Source organism: Astyanax mexicanus, chromosome 3 (genome assembly GCF_023375975.1).
Source record: "Astyanax mexicanus isolate ESR-SI-001 chromosome 3, AstMex3_surface, whole genome shotgun sequence".
NCBI classification, from domain to species: domain Eukaryota; kingdom Metazoa; phylum Chordata; class Actinopteri; order Characiformes; family Acestrorhamphidae; genus Astyanax; species Astyanax mexicanus.
The window spans coordinates 8,450,597-8,469,494 of NC_064410.1; the positions used below are offsets into that span (position 1 = coordinate 8,450,597).

An 18,898-nucleotide genomic window follows, 5' to 3' on the forward strand; every position below is an offset into this window, starting at 1 on the left:
TTGCTGCACCAGCGTTAGCATAGCTATCCGCTAGCACGCTAGCTAGTCACCTAAACTAGTAAAGTTAACCCAAACTTAAACGACAGCGTTACACTGAGTAATCCTGCGTGTTCTGGTAAGACAGTGAGATATTAGCTAGCGATTCGTCCCCCGTAGCTTGTTTTAACACGGTAAACAAGCAGATTACAGGCTGATAAAACTCACCTCTGAGAGAGTTAGCGCTTAGCATCTAGCTAATGCTAGCCAGGCAAAGCAGCACAGACTTACAGGCCGATAACTCACCTCTGAACGGTGAACGCTTAGCGATTAGCATCTAACTCTAATAATACTGCTCCAGCAGTATTAAAAGTGCTAAATTTAGAAAATACTGATCTCTGAACAGTGAAAAAGCTAGCTAGCTAAGCGGTTAGCATCTAGCTAATGCTATTGCTGCTCCAGCCTCGGAGCGGCATGGCTCTGCACGGAGTGTGTGTTTACTGCTCCTTACAACCTGACGAGTAAAATTTAGATAATACTGATCTCAGTGAATAAGCTAGCTAGCTTAGCGGTTAGCATCTAGCTAATGCTATTTGCTGCTCCAGCCTCGGAGCTGCACGGCTCTGGACTCTGTATAGCACTGAAACTCTCTATAACGCTGCACGGAGTGTGTGTTTACTGCTCCTTACAACCTGACGAGTAAAATCCATACAAAAGGCGCACCGTATTATAAGACGCACTGTCAATTTTTGTGAAAATTAAAAGTTTTTAAGTGCGCCTTATAGTCCGAAAAATACGGTAATCAAATTTTCCCATTATCATTATTTCATAAAAACAAAAGAAACTGGTAAAGAATCACTGCTCGGTTTGGACACTACATAGCATTGATATATTTGTGTTTAGTCATGTGATCGACCCCGGCTGCTACTGCCACCACTGTAAAGAAATAAGAACCAGTAAGCTTCATTAGAAAGGACCTTCTCCCAGTAAACTACTGTTTAGTTGGGTTAAACTGCTGTTTATTGAATGGGTGAGGTTCAATTGATGTAGACTGAATGGGTGGGGTTATACTGATGTAGACTGTATGGGTGAATCTAGTCCAATGAAGTTTGACTAGGCAGAGCTTAATTTATGTAGGCTGAATGGGTGGGTTTATACAGATGTAGATTGTTTGGGTGTAGCTAGACCAATGTAGTCTGACTATAGGCTGAATAGGTGAAGCTAGACCACTATAGTCTGACTAGACACAGCTAAACTGTTGTAGGCTGAATGGGTGGGGTTATATTTCTGTAGGTTGAATAGGTGGGGTTATACTAACGTAGACTGAATGGGTAAAGTTAGACCTCTGTGGACTAATGGGTGGAGCTAAACTTATCTAGGCTGAATAGGTGGGGTTAAATTGCTGTAGGCTGAGTGGGTGAAGCTAGACCACTGTAGTCTGACTAAGCAGAGCTGCTAAACTGCTAACGGCTAAATGGGTGAGGTTAAATTGCTGTGGGCTATATGGTTAAGGCAAAACTGCTGTAGGCTGAATGGGTAGAGCTACACTAATGTAGACTGAAGGGGTGAAGCTAGACCTCTGTGGACTAATGGGTGGAGCTGAACATATGTAGACTGAATAGGTGGGGCTAAACTACTATAGACAGAATAAGTGGGGTTATATTGCTATGGACTAAATAGGTGAAGCTAAACCACTGTACTAGGCAGAGCTAAACTGCTGTAGGCTAAATGGGTGGGGCTAAACTGCTGTAGGTTTAATGGGTGGGGCTAAAAGCCTGTATGCTAATTGGGTGGAGCTAAACTTCTGTAGACTAAATGAGTTAAAAGCTAGACCACTGTAAACTACTGTAGGCTGAATGGGTGGTGCTAAACTGCTGTCGGCTGATTGGGTGGAGCTAAACTTCTGTAGACTGAATAAGTGAAGCTAGACCACTGAAAACTGAATGGGTGGGGCTAACCTGCTTTAGACAGATCAGGTATGGTTATATTGTTGTAGACTGAATGGGTGAGGCTAGATCGCTGTAGGCTAAATGGGCGGGGCTAAACTGCTATAGGCTGGCAGGGTGGTGTCACAAAGACAAGAACATGAAAACGCTTCTTTACCTTAGCAGCCATGATCATAGAGGATCCTCCTTTGACCCCCAGAATGGGGATGTGCGTTTGGGCGGAGATGAAGTCCAGTATCTGAGCGATGGCCTCCTGGTCGGTGTCGTCTCCAAACACGACGCCCTGTAACCAGTGGTCCGTCATCAGGTCACAGATGCTCTTGATGATGCTCTTGGGGTCGGTTTCGTTCATGGTCAGCATCTCCACGCTGGGGGCCAGAGGGGTGTGGGCGAAGTCGTCTTTGTCACGGGCGCTGGCCATCGCCACCTCACTGGAGTTCCCCACCAGAACCACAGCGATGCTCAGACCCTGCAGCAGTTTAGGCCCAACCCCCAGCAGCTCATGGCCTGCCCCGGGGAGGTAGTGGGCCACACCCCCTCCGCCCCCTCGGTCCCTTCTGGACTGACCACCTGGGGGCAGCAGCAGAAGGCACAAAAGGAGGAGCTGGATCAGAGAGAGGCGGGGCCAGAGGCGGAAAGGAGCAGGAGACGGGGTAAGAGAAAGAGGACACGCCCTTTTCTCCTGACGAGGCAGAGACGAGCCACAGTGACCGCAAACCAGCATGGTGGACGAGGAGGCCAGAAAAACCTGCAGAAACCAACAGAGACAAAATATATATATTTAAAAAAAATCACTGTGTAATCTAATCTGGCATTCTGTAAATTGTGTTGTCTAATCTGGCCTTTTGTAATTTGTTATATATAAACTGACTTTTTGTTAAGTGTCTTGTCTAATATGGTATTCAGTTAGTAAGTGTGTTGTGTGATCAGGGGTTCTGAGGGGGTGTGTCATCTAATCTTGCCTTTTGTAGTGTGTTATCTGATTTGGGCTTTTCAGAAGTGTGTTGTGTAATCTGGTGTTTTATAAAGTGTGTTTTTTTTGTAAATTACGTAATCTAAACTGGTGTTTTATAAAGTGTGTTGTTTAATCTGGTGGTCTGTAAAGTGTGTTCTCTGATCTGGCGTTTTGTAAAGTGCGTTACCTAATCTATTTATTTGTAAATTATGTTATCTACTCTGGCATTTTTCTGGTGTTATGTAAAGTGTGTAATCTAATCTGGTGTTTTGTGAAGTTTATTATCTAATCTGGTGTTTTGTAAAGTGTGTAATCTAATCTGGTGTTTTGTAAAGTGTATTATCTAATCTGCCGTTTTGTAAAGTGTATAATCTAATCTGGTGTTTTGTGAAGTTTATTATCTAATCTGGTGTTTTGTAAAGTGTGTAATCTAATCTGGTGTTTTGTAAAGTGTGTAATCTAATCTGCCGTTTTGTAAAGTGTGTAATCTAATCTGGTGTTTTGTAAAGTGTGTAATCTAATCTGCCGTTTTGTAAAGTGTGTTGTCTAATCTGGTGTTTTGTAAAGTGTGTAATCTAATTTGGTGTTTTGTAAAGTGTGTAATCTAATCCAGTGTTTTGTAAAGTGTGTAATCTAATCCGGTGTTTTGTAAAGTGTGTAATCTAATCTGGCATCCTGTAAAGGTAAAAGTGCACCTGTTCACTCAGGTGTGATCAGCACCTGCTCTGACGCAGCTGACACACTCAGAACGGAAGCTCAGCATTCACACATACATTGCATTGATAAAAAGTGGGTGGGGCTACTGGAGTGAACACTTACTTACACTGTCCCTCATGCCCACTCTCCCACACGCCCACTGTTCTGCACCATACTGTCCCTAAAGCCCACTCTCACACACGCCCACTGTCCTGCACCCCACTGAACCTTATGCCCCTGTCCCACATGCCCACTGTCCTGCACCTCACTGTACCTCATACCCCTGTCCCACATGCCCACTGTCCTGCACCACACTGTCCCTTATGCCCACTGTCCCTACATGCTTGCCATCTCTCATCCCACTGTTCTGCACCTCACTTTCCCACGCCCCCACTGTCCCCCACGCCCACTCTCCTGCACCACACTGTCCCTCAACCCCACTGTCCTGCACCACACTGTCCCTCATCCCTGCTGTCCTGCACCACACTGTCCCTCATCCCCGCTGTCCTGCACAACACTGTCCCTTATCCCCGCTGTCCAGCACCACACTGTCCCTCATACTCCTGTCCTTCATGTCAACTGTCCCACATGCCCACTGTCCTGCACCATACTGTCCCTCATGCACACTGTCCTGCACCACATAGTCAATCACGCCCACTGTCCCACATGCCTACTGTCCTGAATCCCACTGTCCTGCAACTTACTTTCCCACCCCCCACTGTCCCACACACCCACTGTCCTGCACACCCACTGTCCCGCACACCCACTGTCCTGCATCTCACTTTCCAACCCCCCACTGTCCCACACACCCACTGTCCTGCATCTCACTTTCCAACCCCCCACGGTCCTGTACATCCACTGTCCTGCACCTCACTTTCCCACCCCCCACTGTCCCACACATCCACTGTCCTGCACCTCACTTTCCCAACCCCCCACTGTCCTGCACGCTGGTCCCGTGAGGGAGTATCATGCAGCAGCAGAGCTATATCACTTACTGTGGGTTTACGGTAGTAAGAGAGAGAGAGGGTCGACAGAGTGAGGTTAACAGGGTGTGTGTAACACACATAAATACTGCATAAGTAAAACAGACTGTATGCACACACACACACACACACACACACTCTCTCTATCTGTCTCGCTCTCACACACACTCACACAGATCAATATTTGATGTGGAGTGTCTTAATGGTGGTTATTATAGATGATATAAACTCTCCCCCAGGACAGAGAGAGAGAGAGAGAGAGAGAGAGAGAGAAAGAGAGAGCAGAAGGAGAAAGAGAGAGAGAGAGAAAGTGTGTATATGGTCTCTTTAGGGGACTAATTGTTGAAGGTCTGTAAGCGCTAATTACAGGTCTAAGTGTTAATTGTCAATTTCACACTTAGATAAGGGACGGGAGAGAGAGCGAGAGAGAGAGAGAGAGAGAGAGATTAGGAGGAGGAAGAGGATGAAGATGAAGAGGACTGAATGATATGTACATGAGCAGACCAGAACAGGTGTAAGAGGGACAGAGAGAGAGAGGGAGGAGGAGGAGGAGGAGGAGGAGGAGGATAAAGAGACAGGAGGAAAGAGGGAGAGAGAGAGCGGGAGAGAGAGAGAGTGGGGGGGGTATATATATGAAGGGGGTGAGAGGGACATAGAGAAAGAGTGGGAAAGATAGATAGAGAGAAAAAGAGAGAGAGAGAGAGAGAGAGAGAGAGAGAGAGGTGAATGCTCTTTGAGTCGCTACTTTTCCAGCAGCACTCAGTTTCCATGGCAACAATTAAAATAGGCCTCTCCATACACAGTTGATGGACACACACACACATACACACACACACACACACACACACACACACACACATAAGTGTTCTAGACTGTAAATGCTGAGAAGGTTTTGTGTTTTAGAGCCCAGCTGGTAAAAGATCATCCTTTTCTCTGTAAATTTCATTTTAAGTTCATTTTCTTATTTGATATTTATCAAACTTTAATATATTATCTGTTTATCTGATATGAACAGTCTGGATTAAATGTGCTTTGTAAAGTCCACTGTATAATCCAGTTCAATTCCAGTTTATTATCTAGTCTGGCATATTTTAAAGGCTATATATATATATGTACAGTTCTGGGAAAAATTAAAAGATCACTTCAGTTTTAATTCCAAATACAAATACAATTAATATATTTTCATTTAGAGCATTTATTTGCAGAAAATGAAAAATGCTTAAATTAACAAAACAGAGATTTCAGACTTCAAATAATGCAAAGAAAACAAGTTCATATTCATATAGTTTTAAGAGTTCAGAAATCAATATTTGGTGGAATAACCCTGGTGCGGTTTTTAATCACAGTTTTTATGCATCTTGGCATCATGTTCTCCTCCACCAGTCTTACACACTGCTTTTGGATAACTTTATGCCTTTACTCCTGGTGCAAAAATTCAAGCAGTTCAGTTTGGTGGTTTGATGGTTTGTGATCATCCATCTTCCACTTGATTATATTCCAGAGGTTTTCAATTTGGTAAAAATCAAAGAAACTCATCATTTTTAGTTGGTCTCTTATTTTTATCCAGAGCTGTATATTCTGGAATTTTGTACAATTCGTTATTTAGTTTGACATATTCAGTCTGGTATTTTGTATGGGGAAAAAAAAATGTAGTCGGTATATTATGTATTGTAAAGGTTATATCTAGCCTTGCTTTCTGTAAAGTTTGACATGTTGTAAAATTTATATCTAAACTGGAATGTTGTAAAGTTCATAATCTAGTTTGGCATATTTTAAATATTATATATAGTCTGTAAATGTATGAAATTCAATATTTAGGTGGGCAAATATATATATAAAAAATATATAAAGAATGGATCAAGTTTACAATTTTGTAACCTTCTTTAGTCTAGTCTTCCTAGTCTAACATTTCATAAAGAAAAAATTACCATCATCTCGTTTTGTGTCTGCCAAAGTGTAGAGGTTATATCTAGTTGGGAATCTTATAAAGTTCATTATCTGCTCTGGTATTTTAAGGGTGCTTTCACACCTGAAACCAAGGTTCATGTATTTGCTACATTGTATATAATTGGTCCGCTTATTTTTGTTTTCACACTGCAGTTTAGGAAGCGCACCAAAGACATTTGTGTGATACTCCTACATCCTTTCGTCATCACTTACGTATCGATGCGTTTTCATTAACTTGACGCTGATTGGTTTTAGAAGGACATGCGTCTGACGTTGGCGCTTTCACACTGCAGGTGAACCGGACCATGGTTCACAATATCCGGACCGAGACCACCTCTCTTGGTCAGACCAAAATCTGGTCCTTTGGTCGGGACCGTGGTTCGCGGCCCCTTTCACACCTGCTACTTTGATTCGGACCAAACTGAAAAGTCTGAAAGTCCAGACCAAATGAGGCAGGTGTGAAAGCACCCTAAAGGTTCACAATCTAGTATTTTTTTTAACTTGTCTGTTTTGTAAAGTTCTTTAACTAGTCTGTATTTTATAAAGTTCACTGTCTAGTCTGACATTTCTACAGTCTTTTATCTAGTCTGGAGTTTTAACGCTGGAGTTGATTGTAGCTGCGCTGTGTTTCTGAAGCCGCCTGCTTTAAGCACAGCTCATAAACGCAGGGTTTTATGCAGAGTGGTGAAGCTGAAGTGCCGCAATCCACAAAATCACACTTTTTAATACAGCCACAACACACACACACACACTGTCACACAGCCCCTCACTCAGAGTCTGACCCCGCAGCAGTATGGAGGAGGCGGGGCCGGTAATTTGGTGTTCTGCAGTGGCCAGTCACGTGGCTGTAATTAGCATAGGCAGCAGCTCACAGGTCGCTGTGTTTACAGAGAGATGGAGAGGCATAATGGAGTCTATTTCAAGAGACGAGACGTTTGGAGTGCACACCTCCTCCCCTCTCAACTCACTCCTCTACACCTCTCACTCTCTCTCTCTCACTCTATAGTTCTTTCTCTCTCCAGAACTCTTTCTTTCTCTCTCTCACTCTATAGCTCTCTCTCTCTCTCTGTGAGAATGTGTTGGTGGGATATTAGCATGTGTATGGGTTGAGGGGAGTGAGGCTCGGGTTTTTACTGAAGGTGTCTATTAAAGTCTAACACACACACACACACACACACACACTTTAGCATCTTTGAATGCACTACTACCTAACAACTCAAATCAATCTAGCTCTTGGTGAAAAAAGTGTTTGCCCCTCCCTCCCCTAATAAATAAATTGTGATTAATCACGCTTTTTGGAAACCACAACCTAGCCTGACTACTACCAGACCTGTAGAATTAATAAATCACTTAATTAGAATCCTGTATGACAACAAGTAGGGCTGCACGACATATATTTTAAGCAGGATGTGCAAAATCACTTAGGTAGGATTGAGATTTTGTGCTCGTGGGCTCCCCCTACAGTTGCAGAGTGTATTAAATGTTTCAGGCGAATTAGTTTCTCTTTCTCGTTTTCTGGCTTTCACAGTCATATTCGGTCTCTTTCCAGCTTCTGCCAGAGTGTCTGTATGTTAGTTTGTAAAGAATGAACCAGTAGTCCTAGTAGAACTGTTAGAACTAAAGGTCGGAAAGCAGGTCGCAGTTCTCGCGAGCGTTGGTCGCGGCCGCCTAGGAAAACATACAGAGGCTGGTTTGAGCTCAGAGGAGCTCCGGCACAGGCAAGAGAGCACCGCTATTCCTCCTATTACACCTCAATGCAGCGCTGCAGTGAGTTTCAAGCTGTAATTTTACTTCTTTTAAAAGTTCAAAAATCAAGAAAATCCTACCTAGTGTTGCTTTAAGGCAAATAAATAAAACAGGTCATGTCGCAATGAGTGCTATAAGTGCTTATTTATGTTTTTAAAGTATTTACAACTTAATTTATAACCATTAATTATTTTCTTTATAAAATATTTATAGACTCTTTATAAAGGAGCCTTATTTTAAAGTGGTACCTGAAAATAAATACTGAAGTCATTCAAGTCAGACTACGAAGGAACACAAAAGGAATCATGTAGTAACTTAAAAGTGTTAAACAAATCAAAATTCTCTGTGAAGCATTTCTGTGCTCTTATCTGGGGTGATGTTAGCTTTTTTTTATATATATATATTAAAATTTTACTGTTACTCGAGTACAGAATTGGAATACAAACCACTGCCAGAACATGAGGAGGAGGTGGAACCTATTAGTGTTAAGGTTCTTTTCACAGCGTGAACCAGCCTCCATTAGCAACTGCTAGCGTGTGGAAGCTAATGGCAGCTGATCAACATCAGCTAATTAGCGGTGTTAGGCAACACAGCTAAGATGAAATACAGTGAGCAGAAGGTGGACGGGGCTTCAGTGCTCCGTGTTACACAGTGTTGTACATTCGGTTCATGGGTTATATTCCCGCCCCCCACCAATAGATGCCCACACACACCTCTACCACTGCCTCACCTGTGAGAAGTGTGTGAGTGTGTGTGTGTGTGTGTGTGAGGGGCAGTAATCACTGTAAATGTGTTTTACTGACAGCTTTAACAGATTAGCAGTCGCTAATCTGCCGCTACAGCACAGCCATCTCATCCAGCGCTGTTATTTTTGGAACGCTCGCCTGTCTGGATTAAGACTGTTCAGGAGTGTGTGTGTGTGTGTGTGTGTGTGTTAAGTTAAAGGTGTTTATCGTATATCAGACAGCTGTTCGGCAAGCTGCTTGTCTCAAAACTCAGACAACAAACAAATAACTGTCTTTTTTTTTTATGTTTTTCACTCTTTTATCACACTGCCCACTGCCCTGTCTCTCAACATCACATCACACTCTTCTTTTATGCAGAGTGGTGAATCTGAAGTGCTGCAATTTACAATCTCACAATTCTCACTACAGCCACAATACACACTCACATACCCACCCACCCACCCACCACCCACACACTTGGGGGTTTTGAGCTTGATACTAAGTACAATAGTGTTCTCCGTGAAATCTGCTTGTGATACATTTACACCAGTCTGACAGTCAGCAGGTGGCGTCAGACAACTCTTCGAATCAGTGAATTATTTTCCTAATCAATGGCTCAGTCCAGTTCAGATCTTCAGAATGTTTTGTCACTACGTTCACACACACAAGCATGCCTGTACAGCTTATCAAACCTATAAGTTTTTTTGGGATATGACCCGAACTACTAAGGCCCAATTCAATTTCACCTCTTGGCCCTTCCCCTTTCCCCTAACCCTCTGTTTTGCATGTGCACGCCAAGCAGTGGAGGGGTGTCCTGATTCTTGTTAGGCTGAAGGGGTAGGTTAGGGGAAGGGATAGGGATTGTTAGCCCTCCATACATTTTTCAGATTTTTCAGATGTACACTTCAAACAAAGGGGAATGAGAATTACTGGTAAAATGGAAGCACAAGCGACCAAAGAAACCCATAAATGATTAGTGTTTAGTATTTTCCTAGTTAAAAGTGATGATTAGCACTTCATTCCCATAGTTTCATGCGTAGTTTTAATGTTTTATAGTCGTTTAATGTTTTATAGTTTTTTTCTTCATAGTAAGCATAAAAATAAGATTGCTAGTTTGTCACTGTAGCTAGCTAGCTAGCTTTTATGTTGCCATATATGCCATATGTCAAATTGACCTGTTTTAAAGTTTGAAGATCTAGGAAAAATAGTTAAAAGTAGTTTTTCAGTATGAAACTTCTTCTGCTTGCTTCAATTAGCATAATCAACGTATTATATGAAAATGGTTCATCTCACATATTTGCAAAAACCACCCCCTGCAAAAACTAAAACTAAAACCAAATTACAATGTTATGTTTCGATGTTGTGTAAAACTATTGTTTTATATGTTGGTCTTTCAAAAGAAATAAAGTAGTGAAACATAAAAAAAAAGTTTATACCTGTTTTTGTTAATGTAAAAAATGAGTGAATTATCCCAATTGAACTGTTACCTGTTAGAGGTAAGGAACACCATTGCACTAAATATTGATATAATAATTAGTAATGGAGTTAGTAATGAAATATTCACACTGCTTGTTAGGATTTGTTTTTATTTCATTGGTCTTTTGGATAATTAAAGGTGCATTATGTAGGACCTGAGACCGAGCGTGTGAAACGGCTACAGCAGTCCAATTTCAAAACACCACAGAGTAGTCTGCTCCGCCCACCCCTCCCCAATTACCTAGCCAGTTAGCTTACCTGTTCAGGAGAAAAGTAGCAGCTCTGGGTCAGTCTTCGAACTCACTGCCAATATTCACTCTTGTTAAATTCCTTCTTTGGTCACTGAGCATTTTTAAGACATTTTGAGACATGCTGAGGCTTTTTAAGCTGTGTTGCAGCTGAGGTTTAACTGAACCAGCTCTGCTAGCTAAGCTGCTGTGCTGCAGCGCCAATCGCTGTAGTGTAGTGTTACGTGCTGGCAACCTCGGTGGGTGGAGTTAGTGTTGGGGAACGAGCAGCAGGAGGAGTCAGAGGACAGAACAAACACAAAACCCGGGACGACCTGCACATTTAAAATAGGAACGTACTGCTAAAGCCGTGCTGAAAAGACTTGCCAGTGCTTTCACTCAACATGTTTCCTTAATATCTGATGATACATCCTGATCATTTAATCATTTACTACTCAAAAATTAGTTACATAGTGGTCCTTTAAACATGCACCAGGTCAAATTGACTCGGAAACACCATTGCTGTCTCTGCCAATGAACATAATAGGAGGGTTAAGGCAGAAAAGAAAAATAAAATAAATCCTAATCAAAGCTAATTTCAGGAATGGACAATAATAATTAATTTCTGCACCATCTCCCCCTTTTCTGAAGACAGTTAACCAGGCTACAGGCTGAATGGGGAAATAACAGTTAGCAGCTAATGCTAATGCTACTCCAGCCCCAGTGCTGGAGAACTAAACTGAAACTCCTGTATAAAGCTGGACTTCAGTGGAGTGCCTTCAATGCTTGCTAACACCAGACTGGTAAAATTCATACATAAGATGCACTGGATTAAAAGGCGCACTGATGATTTTTGGAAAAATTAAAGGATTACAGTTAAAGTATTATAGTGTGAAAAATAGGGTAAACAAGTAAAACGTAAAAAAAAAAAAAAAAAAAGTAAAGCACACAAAATATAAAAATATAAAAAGTTGGGATCATACTCTTTGCACTTAAATAATGATCAAAGTAAATTTAAAAGTAAAAGAAACATTGCACTTTTTAATATTTTTTTATACTTGCATTTTTACACTGCCCCATTTTTTTCTGATTTGGGATTGCAGACCTTTGAAGGTCCGGTTGCTGGAACTCCTGCTCCTCTGGGAGGTGGATGTTTAGGGAGTTTTTCTCTGAGCTAAAAACAAAGCTGGATCTTCAAAATTGGAAAGGCGGTATGTTAACCCACTCAGAAGACATCCTCAAGCTCTCTACTGCCTCAGAGACGCCACACACGAGACACACTGCCAGCTTTATAGCGAAGGCCAGAAGATTAGCCGCTAGCATCCAGGGCTTATTGGCACATGCCACATCAGCCTTCCTGCAGCCGGTCCAGCTAGCGGCTAATCGAGCATGACAAATGAAGACTTGTCCACATCTTTAATTAACACTTTATCCTCTATTATCCCACGGTCTGCAGAGTCAGCACACACACTCCAGCCTTCCCGCCCAAACATTCCCACACTCCACAATTCATACATCAGTATCCTTACAACATCATTCCCACACTCGACAATTCATACATCAGTATCCCTACACCATCATTCCCACACTCCACAATTCATAGATCAGTATCCTACACCATCATTCCCACACTCCACAATTCATAGATCAGTATCCCTACACCATCATTCCCACACTCCACAATTCATACATCAGTATCCTTACAACATCATTCCCACACTCCACAATTCATACATCAGTATCCCTACACCATCATTCCCACACTCCACAATTCATACATCAGTATCCCTACACCAGCATTCCCACACTCCACAATTCATACATCAGTATCCCTACATCATCATTCCCACACTCCACAATTCATACATCAGTATCCCTACAACATCATTCCCACACTCCACAATTCATACATCACTATCCCTACACCATCATTCCCACATTCCACAATTCATACATCAGTATCCCTACACCATCATTCCCACACTCCAGAATTCATACATCAGTATCCCTACACCAGCATTCCCACACTATAAGCAATTTTACATTTTTTTCCTACAATGTTCCTACAATTTTTTACACCATCATTCCTATAAGAGTATTCCCACACTATCGGCATTCTTTCACAAACTTTCCCATTCTCCAGCATTCATATATCAGCATTTCTTCACTATTATTCCTAAAAGAGCATTCCAACACTATCAATGCCACATCAACATTCCTACACCAACATTCCCACAGCAGCATTCTTACCCCAATATTCCTACACCAGCACTCCTTCACCAGCATTTCCACACTACTTATTGTATACCAGAATTCCCACACCAACATTCCCACCAAAAATCAGTTTTCTAAAACCATCATTCCAAAATCAGCTGTTCCACGCCGACAGGCTCACACTAGAATCCCCACACCAGTATTCCTACACCAGCAAACCTACACAACATTCCCACACCAACGTTTCCAAACCAACACTTCCACACCAAAATTCCCACACCAGTAGTCCAAGACCAGCATTCCTAAACCAGCTGTCCCACATCAGCAGGCTCAGATCAGCATTTCAAAACCAGCAGTCCCACACCAGCATTCCTACACTAACATTCCTACACCAACACTTCAACACACCATTCCCATACCAGTATTCCCACGTCAACATTCCCACACTAACTATTCTACGCCTTTTTTCCTACACCAGCACTTCTACAACAGCATAGCAAACCAGTATTTATATTCCAAAATTCCCTTCACCAGAATTCCCACACTAGATATTATACACCAGAATTCCCACACCAGTATTCCCACACTCCAAATCAACACATTTTTACAACAAAACTTCCAGACTCAAATTCCACACTCGTATTCCCACACCAAATTTCCTACACAATCATTCCCACACCAACATGCTTGCACCAACATTTCCACACAAGCATTCCCAAACCAACACTTCTACAGACCATTTCCACAGCAGCATTCTTACACCAACATTCCCACACTAGCATTTCCAAATCAGTATTTTATACACCACATTTTTACACCAACATTTCCACACACCATTTCCACACCAACATTCCTACACCAATATTTTCACATTAACTATTCTACGCCAAATTTCCCACACCAGCATTTCTACACCAACATTCATCAGAACTCCATTGCCAGTCATCAGAACAGACACTGTAAGATACAGTGTAATAATGCAGTGTAACTGTAAAGCATTGATGTGTGTGTGTGTGTGTGTGTTTTAATCTGTCTCAGCTCAGTTACATTTCATAACACTGCTGGATTGATTCTGGGCTTTAATTAAAAAGCAGCTTCAGAGCCTCAGGAAATGACTTTATAAACACACACACACGCGCACACACACACACACACACACACATGCATTAGTTCTTTGCAGGCAGTGTTGAACTAAAAACAATTTACTAAAAAAAACAATAATTACTATTATCAGTTTCATTCATTATGAACTACCTGACTGGTGAAGGTGTGTGTGAGCTGATGGAGGTGTGTGTAAGCTATTGAAGGTGTGTGTGACCAGATGGAGGTGTGTGTGCTAATACAGTTGTGTGTGTGTGCTGATGAAGGTGTGTGTGAGCTGATACAGGAGTGTGTGTGTGTGTGTGTGTGTGAGTGTGTGTGTGAGGTGAAGGAGGCGTGTCTGAGCTGATGGAGAGGTTTGTGTGCTGATGGAGGTTTGTGTGAGCTTGATGGAGGTTTTTGTGAGCTACAACCATCGCTACAGCTCAAACTCTACCACGTAAATTCTAAAGCACAACCCATGCAATCCAAATCATACAACCAAACCCTATGACTAAACTCAAGTTTACAATCCACAAACTACAACCCACATTCTAAAACCCAAACTCTACAACCCTAACTCAACAACCTAAACTATACAATCAAATTCTGAAACCCAAACTCTACAACCCAGACTTTACAATCCAATCTCAATAATCCAAACTCTACAATCCAAACTCTACCACATAAATTCAAAGCACAACCCCTGCAATCCAAACCAAACAACCAACCCTAAAACCAAAACTCAACTTAAGTTACAATCCACATTCTACAAACCAAACTCAAATTCAACAACCCAAACTCTACAACCCTAACTTAACAACCCAAACTCTACAACCCAAACTCACCAACCCAAACTCTACAACCTAAACTCTACAATCCAAACTCAACAACCCTAACTCAATAACCCTAACTTAACAACCCAAACTCTACAACCCAAACTCAACAACCCAAACTCTACAACCCAATCTCAATAATCCATACTCTACAACCCAAACACTACACCCTAAACTCAACAACCCAAACTCTACAATTCACTCTCTACAACCTTAACTCTGCAACCCACATTCTACAACCCTAAGTCTACCATCTAATCTCAATAATCCACATTCTACAACCCACACTTAACAACTCAAACTCTACCATCCACATTCTACAACCCAAACTCTACAACCTAAACTCTACAATCCAAACTCAACAACCCTAACTCAATAACCCTAACTTAACAACCCAAACTCTACAACCCAAACTCAACAACCCAAACTCTACAACCCAATCTCAATAATCCATATTCTACAACCCAAACCTCAACAACCCAAACTCTACAATTCACACTCTACAACCTAAACTCTGCAACCCACATTCTACAACCCACAAGTCTACCATCTAATCTCAATAATCCACATTCTACAACCCACACTTAACAACTCAAACTCTACCATCCACATTCTACAACCCAAACTCAACAACCCAAACTCTACAACCTAAACTCTACAATCAAACTCAACAACCCTAACTCAATAACCCTAACTTAACAACCCAAACTCTACAACCCAATCTCAATAATCTACACTCTACAACCCAAACTCTACAACCTAAACTCAACAACCCAAACTCTACGATCCACACTTAACAACTCAAACTCTACCATCCACATTCTACAACCCAAACTCAACAACCCAAACTCTACAACCCAAACTCTACAATCCAATCTCAATAATCCACACTCTACAACCCAAACTCAACAACCCAAACTCTACAATCCAATCTCAATAATCCACATTCTACAACCCAAACTCTACAATCCAATCTCAATAATCCACATTCTACAACCCAAACTCAACAACCTAAACTATACAACCCACATTCTGAAACCCACAAGCTACAACCCAAACTCAACATCCCAAACTCTACAATCCAATCTCAATAATCCACATTCTACAACCCAAACTCAACAACCCAAACTCTACAATCCAATCTCAATAATCCACATTCTACAACCCAAACTCAACAACCTAAACTATACAACCCACATTCTGAAACCCACAAGGTACAACCCAAACTCAACAACCTAAACTATACAACCCACATTCTGAAACCCACAAGCTACAACCCAAACTCAACAACCCAAACTCTACAATCCAATCTCAATAATCCACATTCTACAACCCAAACTCAACAACCTAAACTACACAACCCACATTCTGAAACCCACAAGCTACAACCCAAACTCAACAACCCAAACTCTACAATCCAATCTCAATAATCCACATTCTACAACCCAAACTCAACAACCTAAACTATACAACCCACATTTTGAAACCCACAAGCTACAACCCAAACTCAACAACCCAAACTCTACAATCCAATCTCAATAATCCACACTCTACAACCCAAACTCAACAACCTAAACTATACAACCCACATTCTGAAACCCACACTCTACAACTCTAACTCTACAACCCAAACTCAACAATCCAATCTCAATAATCCACATTCTACAACCCAAACTCAACAACCTTAACTCTCTCTCTACAACCTTAACTCTACCATCCACATTCTACAACCCAAACTCTACAACCTAAACTCTACAATCCAAACTCAACAACCCTAACTCAATAACCCTAACTTAACAACCCAAACTCTACAACCCAAACTCAACAACCCAAACTCTACAACCCAATCTCAATAATCCATATTCTACAACCCAAACCTCAACAACCCAAACTCTACAATTCACACTCTACAACCTAAACTCTGCAACCCACATTCTACAACCCACAAGTCTACCATCTAATCTCAATAATCCACATTCTACAACCCACACTTAACAACTCAAACTCTACCATCCACATTCTACAACCCAAACTCAACAACCCAAACTCTACAACCTAAACTCTACAATCAAACTCAACAACCCTAACTCAATAACCCTAACTTAACAACCCAAACTCTACAACCCAATCTCAATAATCTACACTCTACAACCCAAACTCTACAACCTAAACTCAACAACCCAAACTCTACGATCCACACTTAACAACTCAAACTCTACCATCCACATTCTACAACCCAAACTCAACAACCCAAACTCTACAACCCAAACTCTACAATCCAATCTCAATAATCCACACTCTACAACCCAAACTCAACAACCCAAACTCTACAATCCAATCTCAATAATCCACATTCTACAACCCAAACTCAACAACCCAAACTCTACAATCCAATCTCAATAATCCACATTCTACAACCCAAACTCAACAACCTAAACTATACAACCCACATTCTGAAACCCACAAGCTACAACCCAAACTCAACATCCCAAACTCTACAATCCAATCTCAATAATCCACATTCTACAACCCAAACTCAACAACCCAAACTCTACAATCCAATCTCAATAATCCACATTCTACAACCCAAACTCAACAACCTAAACTATACAACCCACATTTTGAAACCCACAAGCTACAACCCAAACTCAACAACCCAAACTCTACAATCCAATCTCAATAATCCACATTCTACAACCCAAACTCAACAACCTAAACTATACAACCCACATTTTGAAACCCACAAGCTACAACCCAAACTCAACAACCCAAACTCTACAATCCAATCTCAATAATCCACATTCTACAACCCAAACTCAACAACCTAAACTATACAACCCACATTCTGAAACCCACAAGGTACAACCCAAACTCAACAACCTAAACTATACAACCCACATTCTGAAACCCACAAGCTACAACCCAAACTCAACAACCCAAACTCTACAATCCAATCTCAATAATCCACATTCTACAACCCAAACTCAACAACCTAAACTATACAACCCACATTTTGAAACCCACAAGCTACAACCCAAACTCAACAATCCAATCTCAATAATCCACATTCTACAACCCAAACTCAACAACCTAAACTATACAACCCACATTTTGAAACCCACAAGCTACAACCCAAACTCAACAATCCAATCTCAATAATCCACATTCTACAATCCAAACTCAACAACCTAAACTATACAACCCACATTTTGAAACCCACAAGCTACAACCCAAACTCAACAACCCAAACTCTACAATCCAATCTCAATAATCCACATTCTACAACCCAAACTCAACAACCTAAACTATACAACCCACATTTTGAAACCCACAAGCTACAACCCAAACTCTACAATCCAATCTCAATAATCCACACTCTACAACCCAAACTCAACAACCTAAACTATACAACCCACATTCTGAAACCCACACTCTACAACTCTAACTCTACAGCCCAGACTCTACAATCCAATCTCAATAATCCAAACTCTACAACCTGAAGTAAACAACCTATTCTACAATCCAATCTCAATAATCGAAACCCTACAACCCACATGCCACATCCCACACTCAACAACACAAACCCATTAAACCAACCCCTACAGTGTTTCATGGACAACAGTAGCTCTATAAAACATTTATAAATATATAATAAATTACAGCAGCAGTGAGAGCTGATCAATACTTCTGCACTCACAGGTGTGTGTGTTTTATTTTGGCTGTGTTACTAATAATAGGTGTGTGTGTGTGTGTGTGTGTGTGTAAGAGAGAGAGACTGTGTAACTGTGTGACTATGTGTTTCTGTGGGACTGTGTGTGTGTGTGTGTGTGTGTGTGTGTGAGATTAGCGGCGGTGTGTTTAGTCACTCAGCTCAAGGTGATTCTCAGAGTGTGTGCTGCTTAATCTCACTGCGCTGGGAAGCTCCTTCTCACACACAGTGTCTCTGTCTCTCTCTCTCTCTCTCTCTCTTTCACACACACAGTCAGACAGTTACACAGTCTCACTCTCTCACACACACACACACACACACACTGGTAAGTGGACCTGTCTCGAGGCCAGAAGGCCTCGTTCAACAAATCCTTTAATTGCTT

At 41.5% G+C, this 18,898-nt stretch overlaps 1 protein-coding gene across 4 annotated transcripts in view; it reads right to left on the reverse strand.

Moving 5' to 3' along the window:
• LOC103041816 (glutamate receptor ionotropic, NMDA 2B) overlaps positions 1–18,898 on the reverse strand; it is a 118,011-nt gene that overhangs the window by 76,159 nt on the left and 22,954 nt on the right. For all 4 annotated transcript variants that reach the window (XM_049475777.1, XM_049475775.1, XM_049475776.1 and 1 more), the window contains one exon: positions 2,080–2,670. In XM_049475777.1, coding sequence (XP_049331734.1) covers positions 2,080–2,670 — 591 coding nt within the window. The remainder of the gene's footprint in view (positions 1–2,079; positions 2,671–18,898) is intronic.